Source organism: Caretta caretta, chromosome 1 (assembly GCF_965140235.1).
Source record: "Caretta caretta isolate rCarCar2 chromosome 1, rCarCar1.hap1, whole genome shotgun sequence".
NCBI classification, from domain to species: Eukaryota; Metazoa; Chordata; order Testudines; family Cheloniidae; genus Caretta; species Caretta caretta.
Genome location: NC_134206.1, coordinates 56470994 through 56483581, shown reverse-complemented (window position 1 = coordinate 56483581; position 12588 = coordinate 56470994). Strand labels below are relative to the sequence as shown.

Here is a 12588-nt window from a genome sequence, read left to right as displayed (position 1 = left end):
AGTGCAGGGGATGGAACTAGATGACCTCTCGAGGTCCCTTCCAGTCTTCTATATGATTATATGATATGCACACAGGGACAAATTAAGGTTGCATGGGCCTTAACTACAGGTGGCACAATAAGCTCTGCCTATAGCTATGTATTTGTAAGGTATAAAAGGAAGGCTATATGACAGTAACTTATGGAGCTCAATAAGCAAAATTGTACACCCTGGGGTGCCATACTGACATTATGTGAATGGGAATTTTTAACACAAGGAAAACAGAGCATTACCTGGGCTTTACTTACATTAGCATCCGATCAGAAAGCTCCCATGGTGTGCCACATTTTAATGCTAGTTAAAAAAATTTGTTATTCTGGACTCTTGTAACCATCAGTGGTTAACAATATACTGGAAAAAAGTTACATACCACAGCTGTTTACTTAGGTAGAGCTATTTGAATTCTTAGAGGAGAATACAGCTTAAGAGCAAAGAACACTAGCAGGGGAAAAAACCCAGAACTTTCTTTAAGGAAATTTGACAAATCTGTTGGTGTTTTATTTCCTCTTATTATTAACTATTCTTATTAATTTTATTATTATTACTTGTTAAGCACTGAAAGTGTGCTTGGTTCAATATAAGACACAAGTGAAGTAATGATCCTTCCTCTGAGGAGATTGCAGTCTGAGTCCCTGATCCTGCAGTATGCAGGTATATATACCTGTGCCCATGCAGAGCTGCTTTGAAGTCAACGGGTCTTTGTGCAGATGCAGGGATCTGCCTACATGTAACACGCTGCAGGTTAAAACATTGAGAACATAATCAATGAGACTCTGGCTAATTTAGGACCAAGGTACTATCAATAGGAGTAAGGATCAGGGCCGGCTCCAGGCACCAGCTTTCCAAGCAGGTGCTTGGGGCGGCATTTAGAATGGGGCAGCAGTCCGTGTCCCTCAGCTGCAATTCGGCGGCAGCTCCGCCGCTCTTCCCGCCATGGTGGCTTGTGGCCGCAGCTCCGCCGCTTTTGCGGTGGTGGCAATTCGGCGGCGACTGCTTCGGGTGGCAAAATTGGTAGAGCTGCCCCTCGTAAGGATAGTAGAATCTGTCCATGAATATTGAAATATCAGACACAAAAATACATTCGGACACCCAAAGGATGGGACTAGCTTAGAAGGGTTTTGTTTTTAAATAATAATGGGTGCTGACAGCATTTTACTGACATGATTTAGCACTGTGGGCTTCAAGGAAGATATGAGTTGTAAGGAGGGATTTGAATGAAAGATGGTGAGCTCCTGGCTCACTGGGACATGAGGAAATTCTACAAGAAATATTCTGAAGACAATCAAATTTTAGTATTTAACATCAGTACTTTGGGATTAGCCTTTCCCCTTGAACAAATGTACATGTAACCCTTCTGCCAGGTGAAGTTGACAGCAGTAAGGGCTGGATTCAATATCTAGGAATTCCTCTTAACAATACAAACAGAACCAGCTTGAGCCCTCCTCACCCAGTAATCTAGGAAAACGTAACACCAGCCCTGGGTGCCTCTAAAAGGCAGCACTTCCCCACTCACAAGCACTGAGTCTAATCTGCTCTCTCTTTAAGTGCTAGAAAGGGGAAGGTCAAATGATATCTAGGACTCCTTAGGTAGAGCCTACACTACTGGCCAGAAACAACTATACCTGTCCCTATTCCCCACCCCCAAATCTTCACTGGAGTTTGGCATCTCTGCCCACTACTTAGCAAATGAGGTTCAGTTTAGGGTGACCCCTCTAAATTGGGGCATGCTAAGAACAGTTCTGCTGATTATTTTGGAAAGCAGCTCCATCATGCTGCGCACGTGGGCAGAGTAGTCATGGCTATGCAAACATGGTGCTCCTGACGTCTTTATCTCCAGTGCATCACTAGATGCCAGGGCAGAGCTCATTCAGAAGCTGCTTACATCGCTTTAAAGAGTTTTTGGAAATAGAAGTGTGCATGCAGTAAATGTGGGTGCACGACATAGGAATTCGTGCTTGTACTTACCTTTGCATGGGTGGCATCCCAATTCATGTGCAAAAATCCCCCAGCATATTTTACACAATAGGGCCTTGAACTCTGTTACTATTTTTATTTTTAACAGCATCATTTCAGCTTGCTTCACCCAGCATTGCTTTGCATTGCCAAATTACTCAGCACCTTCTAGAATCTGAAATGGTTTTCTAGCACCTGAGAGAGTTCAGTGTTCTCAACATATCACAAAGCTTCACTCTTGTCTTGTTATTCCCCAAACTGGAGATTGTTGAGATTAAATTGAGAGCCCTTTGCTACTTCATTGCAATGCTTGGATTAGCAATATTGGTATTGTGCCAAAAGAAAGCAAGAATATGACTGCAACAAGAGCTGGCTTCTGCTAGTAAAGGGCCTGACCTGCCTTACTCTCATAGGCAACATTTCCATTGGCATCAGTGAAAGGTTCTCTCTGCACATTGCCTGCAGGATTGGATGCTAAATCTTATACTTTACTCAAATGGATGGATACTTTATAACTAGACTTTTTTTTTTTTTTTTTTTTGAGTTTCAAACATTGTGAATCATTATTTGCTTTCTGTTTCTTTTCATTGCAGATACTATTTAGGGCCAAATTCAGAAACCAGTGCATGTCCTGTGCTGGGGAGGGGTGATACACACACAGTCTATTAAGGACCATTGCACCAGCCAGAGTGACTATGGGTGATGGTGTTTCACCGTATGTCATGTAGCGAAGTTCCAAGATCTGGCTCAATAGTATGAATCCAAGAATCTCTGGGGCAGTGCCAGATAGGGTCAGGGCAGGCATCCCTTTGCACGTCCATGGAGACTTTGAGATGGTATGCTGGGGTATTTTTGCCCATCCTGGTGACATGGCGGAAGAGCATGCAGGTACTGCTGTTTGATATGATGAACTGCTGAAGGGAGGCTGGATCTCTGCAAGATTGTGACACTTTGCATAAAGTCTAACTGCTTTATACTCAGTGCATATGGAATGACTTTAGCCACTTCGAGTCTGCCTGTAGGAGGGCCCAGGTTTCTGACCCTTATGGCAATACAGGTAGTACACGGGATTTGATAGATCCTGAGCTTTGTCTCAGCACAAAGACATTTTTGCATCCATAAGCAAGACATGAACTTCATGCAAGAGGTGACAAAGACCTGTTTGCTGAGAACATCTGTGTCACAAGCCAGAGTTCCCTCACCCTAGATTCTGACTGCAAACAGTCCTTATGCACACCAGTGGCTAGTTCGACACTAAGTGCTTTATTTACAATGTGCTTTGTTCCCTACAGCATAAAACTTGCCCCCAAGTCTTTACCTACTGCCATGGCACAGGGTGGGTGAGAGAGAGAAACCTCTCACCACCTCTCTGAGATCTTGGGCTCCTCTAGCCCTTCCTTCCCTTTCCCTACTGTTTCTTCCTGCCACTCAACTGTTTCCGGCTGACAAGCTGAATCACCTTGTTAATTGGTTAATCACCCCATGCTTAATCAATTATCTTGTCAGTTTGGCCTAGGTGAGGTTGTTTGCAAACTGCACAGAGTGGTGAGTCAGCCTAGACCATTCACACTCTGTCACACACCTCCTCCCTTTTCTTTTCCTCTACCAGGGTTTTTTCTTTCCTCCCTCACGCTCTACGCATCGATGAAGTGAGCTGTAGCTCACAAAAGCTTATGCTCAAATAAATTTGTTAGTCTCTAAGGTGCCACAAGTACTCCTTTTCTTTTTGAGAATACAGACTAACATGGCTGCTACTCTGAAACCTTTCTTCTGGAAGTTACTGTCCCCTCTCATGGTCAAGTCTTCTTTCTGCTAGCTCTCCGGAACTTGTGTGGAGGCCTCCTCCATCTTCCATCCGCAAAAGATGCAGTCTCTGATAGAGGGGTAACCCCCACCTCTCTGTTCCTGCCCACCTGTTCTCACACCAGGCAGGGGCAACCTTATACCCCATGGGACTCCTCTGCTTGTGAAGTCTTCTTTCCTCCTATTTCACCCAGGTTACTTTCAAAGTCCACCTCCACTTGTTCTTGTCCTGAGTCCCTCAGGCCCTCAAAATTTTTGCTTCCCATTATGCCTTCCTTACCTGCCACATTTTGTTCTACATTTTCCCCCTTTTCATTCTCCTCCTGGGGTCCTCCCCAGGGTTTGTGACTTGTCCACTGTCTAGAATACTATGATCTTCATTCTCTAGCTTCCCTTTTGCTTCCTGTCTTATTATTTGACACCTTTCCTGTTCCAGTCCTGCCTTTCTAATCATTTGGGTTTCCAGGTATTCTTCCCCTTCCTTAAAAGAAAAGGGTTCCCGTCCATTGCAATTAATACTGATTGGGGGAAGGTCTTGATTGCGCCCACATGCTTCCAATTAAATGTTCCCCTAACCTCCAAGGTACTCTGGCTACTGGATAGGTTTGCTTCTCCCTATGAATACACATCAGTCTTAGTTTTTTTCCCAGCACCATGCAATAGGGCTTCACCCATATTTTCCTGACCAACAAGCATCCTGCAGTGGAGTCTATCAGGCCCATCCCTCATCGAAGCCCCAGTCTCACAAAGATGGTGGATGTCTATTTTGCCTGGCCTCCAAGGTTTTCTGTCCACCCGCAGAACTCAGCAAATTACAATCCATATAGGGACAGTCTTTTCAAATGTCCTGCACCCCCACACAGGTAGCACATGATTTGTCACCACATGGGCAGGGTTTCCTTCTTATCCTCTCTCTTCTTTTCCTTGACCATTGAGGACTCCCTGCCTTTCCTTCCTGGGTTGTGTGCTTGAAATGGATGGGTAATGTTGTTAGGGATACCCTCCACCATAAATTCCTCCATGAATTTGGTGGTAGGTTGCTGTTTATGCACCCAAACCTTAGTTGCCCTCAACGAGACTCTGTAATAGTTGCTCCAAAATAAGAGGCCATGACCTCCTCAGTCACTTGGTTTCAGCCACCTAGCAGCCAAATCTGGTAATTTTGGGGTGAAGGTCCTCAGTCGTGTCTGACCACCTTGCCACTCAAAACATCTGTCTGAACTGTTCTGTAGCCAGCCACAATCAACCTAGGAAGGCTGCTTTTTCAATATCATAATCGACTGCTTGCATGTCACTCAAGGCCATATAACTAGTCTTGTGTTCAATGGATTCAGTGGAAGTCTGTCAGCAACTTGCGGGGAGGCACTTACCACTTCTCTTTGCAAGAGCGGAGGCAGAGAATCTGGTACATGGATAGAAGAGGCATGGCCAAGCCGTGGAGCCTTGTGAATAAGGCTGAACTGCTTATGATAGTGCAGGAAGAGATGCATAGGCCAAAACACTTGACTCTTGAAACACATGATGTGTTTTGAACAGCAGAACATTTTCTTTGTTTAGGGCTTAGACAGCAGAGAAAATGATAAATCTGTCAGTGGCAACTGTCAGCATCATTGCTTTCCAGTGAATAGACAGAATTTCCCCAGAACAAAGGCTCTTTATTCATTAGGAATTCATGTGATGGGGTGCTGTCAATTTAGTCAGCCCCTCCTATGACAGCCTCCTCTCTTTCTTTTCTTTCAGTCATTCCAGCTGATACAGGAAACATGTAAAGAGACACAGGCAAGTCAATTTTTGATAATCTAATCTTCCCAGAAATTTCTCTCATGGTAAGTGACAATCAAGCCACACTTTTCTTAGAAAAGGAGTACTTGTGGCACCTTAGAGACTAACCAATTTATTTGAGCATGAGCTTTCGTGAGCTACAGCTCACTTCATCGGATGCATACCGTGGAAACTACAGAAGACATTATATACACACAGAGACCATGAAACAATACCTCCTCCCACCCCACTGTCTTTTGCGAAGACAGACTAACACAGCTGTTACTCTGAAACTTTTCTTAGAATAGGATTTTGTTACATTTCTTCATCGGAAATATGGGTTGGATCCAGTAAGATTTTGTGGGCTTTCATCTCTTATTAACCTCTATGGGAGTTGAGGGCCTGGATCACCTCTCAAGATCGGATACTATCTCATGATGAGAGTGCCTGCTAAGACTCAGTCCTGCTCTGACTGAAGTCAATCGGACTTTTGCTACTTCTGTGCAAGTAGGATGAAACCCCTACTATTACAGCAGGAAGAGTGGAAATCTTCTCATAAACCCATCTCCTAATTGCATATACGTTTTTGTATATCTCTTTATATAGTATAAAGTATCCTTTATAAAGAATAAGCTGAGTAGTTTATTTTCATCTTAGAAAAATACATTTTTAGGCTATAAAGCCTCAATATTTTAATTCCTATTAAAAATGATTTTGAATTCAGTAAATTAGACATCACCTCGAACACATATTATATTGTCATATCGGTAGTTAGTACTTTCCCCTAATTAGAATTTCGCTGTACTGATATTTCCTTTAGTTATCTGCGTTCCTCCCCACCCTACCTTTCTTTTTCCATAAAAAATTATCATATATTACAGAGGGGCCAATCAATTTCCACGATCTGCCTTCAGAGGGAACCCTCGGTGTATAGATCCTACTGCTCCCATGCAGAAAAGGGGGCCAGCTGTTTCTGCAGCAATGCCCTCTGATTCCCATGAAGAGTGCTATGTGGATCTGGGAGTGTACGGGGGGACAGGGAGCAGTACTGTTGGGCTGAAGGAGGAGTGGGCAGGTCAGTAATGGAGCTGGGAGTGGGACACATCCCCTCCCCCTCCCAAATACACACACTTGACATGAGGACAGAAAGAGAACATCATGACCCAAGCAATATGATCATTCTGCTAGGTTTTATATATATAGTCACTGCTGTTAGTTTTCCACATTATGGTTCTCATCCAAAGTCAAATGAACTCAATGAAAGTCTTTCCATTGACTTGACTGGGCTTTGGATCAGATCCTATACCAGGCATAATGACTGGCTTACTCAGAATTCTGCTATAGTTCATTATTATTTCTGAAGCTGTCAAAACTCGGTGGAGTGGAATATTGTGGCTTGATCTTTACCATTTAGACCCATATGCTACCCTACATACACATATGACTACCCTTGACATCAGTAGGGCAACATGCAGCCCTTAGTTTATATGGCTGCTGTCACCCATGTGAAAATAACTAAAGAAATGCATTGCAGTGTCTGTTCATGAGCAATCCACATGCTACGATGCTGGGCCTCGGATAACTACTTTAATTTAATCAGCGCAAGACTATGAGTGAGACCAAAACGTTTATAAAAAGTTTTATTTCATCAACATTTGAGAAAAAACAAAACCCCAACAAGAAATAAAGCAGCTCTTTTGTGTGGTGTGTTATAATTCTGAAATTACTACAATTTACCAAATATTAATTTGAAATCCATGCAAATCATAAGGTATCAATGCAGTATGCAAAAACAGGCAGCACTAATATAAAAGATTGGGTCCGCGGTACATTGCTTCCATTACTTCAGTAAGGAGAACAGAGGTCTTGATTCTCTACTGTCTTGAACCTTGTGGACTCATTTAGGGCTCAGTCTTGCATGGGGCTGAGGCTAACCCCACAAAAGGAAATAGATGGCTAACTGCCACTTTATAGGACCATTACGAGTCTTAAGCCATGAGAACAGAATTTGTATTAATATTGGCACATTATTGACATAATCCATGCTTGTAGGCTGCTGGCCTGGCTCCCCAATCCAGAAAAGAACCAGTGCCACCCCAGGGTCTTTCGGGCCCTTTTTCTCAGGGCTTCATGTATTCATGGCACCAACAACCTTCAGCAAAACCCCCAGTTAAACAGTTCAGCATAAATCCAACAGCTAAACCAGGTCTTTTCCCCTGACCCCGGGGCTTCCTTGGGAGAGTCTCGCTGCACTTAGCAACTCTTCCCTAGTCCTCTCACAGGCCATCTGCCTGGGGGCCCACCTGCCACAGACACCAACGTCTGGTTCTTGCTGCAGCTCAGCTCTCCAGCTTAGCTCTTTCAGTCTTTATAGGAATCAAGTGCTTACCAGGCAATCCCCTGACCTCTTGTAATCTGCTAGACTCCAACCTGTTCTTAACCAGGCTCTGCCTCAGAAAAATGCTGGCTGGCCCCTAATCCCAAGAGTATGTCTACACTGCATCTGGAAGCAAGCCTCCCAGACCTGGTCCACAGATTGATGCTTGCGCACTACAAATAGTGTGTAAACGTTGTGGCTTATGACAGAGCTCGGGTTCTCAAGACTGGGGGTGGGCTCGAGAGCCCAAGCGCCAGGGCCTGAGCAAGGTCTGCACAGCCATTTTTAGCACGCTAGTGCGAGCTGCGCTAGTGTGAGTCTGTGGACTTGGAGGCTTGCTCTCAGATGCAGTATAGGGGCAGCCCACCCCATTACGATGTGCTATTCAGAGCCTATATGATGGTGTGTTGTGGCACAAGGGCTACCTCAGCATGCTTGGGGTAGTTGCATCAGCACCCGTAGGACTAAAAATATTTTATGGAAAATCTATTTTAGAAATGTTTTTGAAAATTGTATTGGTTCTATTTTGTATCTCTTTGCCTGTAAAGCCAAGGTATTTGGAACATGAATCCAACTGTTCACACGTCAGAGGGAGAGGAAAATGATAATTAATACATTTTAGACAGCTCTGGAAATAACCTAAAATAGTTTTTCTAAATGTACTAATAATGTGGTTTTTAAGTCTGATGTCTTAAGACCTTTAAGGCTTGGATCAAGTGCTGTGTGTTGCACTGGAAATCTACTATCATCCCTTTTCCATGGTATAAAGTTCCTGTTTCAAACCTGGAAGGGGTAACATAATGCCAGACCTCAAATCTGCTACAGGACTGAATTATGTCCACTGTTCATCTCTTCATGGGGGCAGTGGGGGTGCAAGGAGGATGGGATTCCACATTTGTGGGAAAATAAGGAAACATTTATCTGGCAGATTGTTATACTGCTGTTGGGAGCTGCTGCACAGGGCTCTGGAACGTTAGGCGTAATGCCAGTGAAGGTGGATTAGTGGGCAGAGTGAAGGTGAGGTGATCAAAAGTATATGATAAATGTAATTTACCACATGGATATCACCACAATGTGTGTGTATGTGTGTATTTTCATAACACACAGTACTATGAATACTAATATCGTACAGGATATCTCTAGCCCATGGAAATCATGGATATTTTTCCTTTAAAAGCTACATTTATTTCTCAAGAAGAGAAGATGATTTAAGAAGCACAATTGCAACTGATTTCCTCTACTGCAATCATAATGCTGGCTGGTTCCAAAGAATTAGCCTAATCGTTTTTTGTTTCATTTCAAGAAGAAATTACAGATAAAGAGGGACATGGCTGATTTTCAAACTACTGTAATTTTATCTCTTAAATTATAAAATATTCAAAATGTGAACAAAAGGTGTATTTTGTATCTTCAGTGATTCAGCTTTGGGTTGCAAACTTGACAGCTGTTATAAACTAAGCAGGGTTAGGCCTTGCTAATACTTGGTCGGGAGACCACTTGGGACAACCCAGCATGCTGAAGGAAGGGCTGTTGGTGATTGTGCATGTTTAAATCTGACTCAGTAGTGGACCAGTGCCCTAGCCCGGCTTTGGAGGCATTCATGTGCAAACCTTGCACCGCGGGCAGTCATTTATTTCTGGATAAGACTGTGCAAACCACTATCAAATCAGAATTCTCATCTCATAATGATGATAGTATTCACACTTGCTCTGCAACACCTGTGCTGAGCATAAAACACTACCTGTCTGATTTTGGAGCATTTTACATTCACTCTGCAAAGGTGTAAAATGACCACAAAAGGTTCCAGCTGCTAAAGAATCAGGCCCAAAGTGAAAGACAGTTGAGAACCAGTCCTACTGTCTTTTGAATGAGACTTAATAACTTGTGGCCATTAAAGATCCTAGGAAACTTTGCAAGGCTGGGAACTGTTAGCACTGGAGTCTTCTGTCTTATGAATGTAGATTGGGTAACTATCTTCTGCCTTTTTAAATTCCCAATGCAGTGACAATTGAATATGATTTTTTTCTTCACTTCGTGTCATAAGATTTTGTGTAATGTTGTTGTGCACTGTTAAACAGCTGCTGTGTGTGACTCAGAGGTGATTGCACTTCAGTAGTGGGTGAAGGGATTCCTGCTTCGGTAAAATTTGTAAAGCACTTTGGGATCTTGATGAATGAAAAGTGCTATACATGTAAGATGAAATTATTCAGATGGGATGAACTGAGTTTTATGGAACAGATCTGTCTGCACTGGAATCCAAGGGCCAAAACTATGAGTCAGTGGAGCACTTGGGTGGCTGGGTGGGGGCAATTCTAGTACTCCATCCGTGGCAAGAATGATGCCTAGGCAGTGTAAAATGCCCCCAGAAAGACTGCGGAGAGTGTGGTGAGAAGGAAGTCTTGATACACTTTTGGAAAAGTGTGGCTCATGCTCCTCTGCTGGTTCTCTCTTAAGTGCATGGAACAGGGGAAGGGATTCCAGTGCTGCCAGCAGTGTTACGTGTCCCTATTCCCTGCACTCCTGAGCATAGTCAGTCAAACTAGAGCTGCTTTCGAGTGGCTATAATGGACTGGAGAATTTTACACTTGATCCTAACTTTAGCTCTGACTTGTTGGAATAAATCACAGCAGCCGGGCGAGAGCAGCCTCAATAACAACTCACTACCCGGCCACTTAGTAGACTATTGCGCCGCTTGTCCCACTTCCTATTTAAAATCAAACTCTGTGGAATGACGTGTGATCATTTTCTAACATGCACTTCTTTGTGCCATGGATTGAGTTATAATCAATAACGACTCAGTTGTGCCCCAAGACACATAATCAACTGCCACTGACTTTATTAGGAGTTGTGTGTTCATGGCTGAAGGGAGAACTCTTGACTAAAACTTGAAGCAAAGTTCAGCCTTGGATCCACAAATGAATGGCTAAATGGATCAGAATAAGCTAGGGGGTATTTCAAAGTTTGAACCGCAAACAGAGGTTCATTTACAAACACCTAATTTTGCATTATTTCTATGTGGTACAAGGGGAGGTTGTTGGTTGCATGGTATTTAATAAAAAGAACATCCAAAATGCATGTCCACATTTTGTTATCTTGGTGCTGTTGAATGCCTGCATGTTTGAGCACAGGTGTGAAATCTAGGCAGAGGGAGTACTCTGCTTTGATCATCTAAGGTAACTGCTTCAGAGTGGTAGCCATGTTAGTCTGCATCAGCAAAAACAATGAGGAGTCCTTGTGGCACCTTAGCGACTAACAGGTAACTGTGTAAGAGCAAAAGCAGCAAGAGCACTTCACATGCATTAATCAACGGAAAAACAGCATCTACCAGGACCAATAATAAGTTAGTTTCATTACACCCCACAGGACAATTGCCTCCATGCATGCTGGTGCTTCTAAAGTGGATACTTCTGCTGTCATCACATCCATCCACTAAGTATAGATTTACACATGTACATCATTAAGGGAAACAAATCAAAAGGACCCCCTGAAACCACAACCAATCCACTGCCAAAGTAAACACATTCATCTGTAATACTGATATCATGCCCCACATCATTCTGAAATTGTCACACACCAAAAATACTAAAATAGTCAATTTCCCTATGCACTTCATCAGGGGGACTTTAAAGTACTCTTTGTGCTACCTTGGTGCTGTTAAATTATATTGTACAAATAGAGAAAGTAAAGTTGCCCCACATAGACTTTGCTTCCCCTTTTTTGCTCAGAAGGGAAGGATGATCTTGTGGTTGAGGCACTAGACTGATAGTCAAGAGATCTGGGTTCAGTTCCTGGCTTCCTGTGTGACCTTGGCTACATCACTGAATCTCTCTGCGCCTCAGTTCCCCATCTGTAAAATAGAGACAATGATACATCCTCAAAAGGCTAATGGATTTGAGGTGCTCAGATACCATGGCGGTAGACCACATGCTACCTATAGAAACTGAGAGGAAAATGTATTACGCTAAAACAGAATCCCTAAGGGTCTAAGAATAAGGTTTGAGAGGAGTTTTCTGTATGCAATTCTCAGCTGATTTCGACACTTCAAATGAAACCCCTAAAAAAATGGATGTAAAAGTTAGCAGGAGAGCAGCTTGCCATCTATAGCAGAAATTTTACATTACTATGATGTATTATATTAAGAGAGCCAGATGGCACTGGCTTGCACAATTTCCTCAGTATAGTTGGCTGCTATTATACACATACACACTGGTAAATTATTGCCTTTTGGTTTTCATTGGACACCCTTTACCTAACAGCTGTGGTTTAGTTTCTATGGCTTTTAATCATCTTCTGCAGCATATCTTTGCCTAGAAAAACAATATATACAGAAGCTACAAAAGATAAGCAAAAACAGCACAGTATGGCTAATGATAAGAACTCCAACAGCAAAAATGTACAGGGTTTTATCACAATAATCCTGGGGCTGGTGGAAAGGTGGAATGAAATTTGGCAGGTAGACAGAAAACACCCAATAGTTCCCAAGTATGAACCAGATAAAGAGGAAGAGGCTGAGCGTAAGATGGATGTAGTATTTGTGAGCATTCTGCCGCCATGGATATTCATCATCGTCGTCATCATCAATCACGACAGATTTGGAAAGCAATTGCCTCATCCTGGTGGAGTCATAAAGCAGAAGAGTCACCTGTATGTTGTAG

The 12588-nt window shown here is 43.0% G+C and overlaps 1 protein-coding gene across 4 annotated transcripts in view; it reads right to left on the bottom strand.

Annotated features, from left to right (window-relative positions):
* Positions 1-7180: 7180 nt before the first annotated feature.
* The window catches only part of TMEM272 (transmembrane protein 272), a 42548-nt gene continuing 37140 nt past the window's right edge, over positions 7181-12588 (bottom strand). For all 4 annotated transcript variants that reach the window (XM_048848887.2, XM_048848878.2, XM_048848897.2 and 1 more), the window contains one exon: positions 7181-12575. In XM_048848887.2, coding sequence (XP_048704844.1) covers positions 12213-12575 — 363 coding nt within the window. In that variant the 3' untranslated portion in view covers positions 7181-12212. The remainder of the gene's footprint in view (positions 12576-12588) is intronic.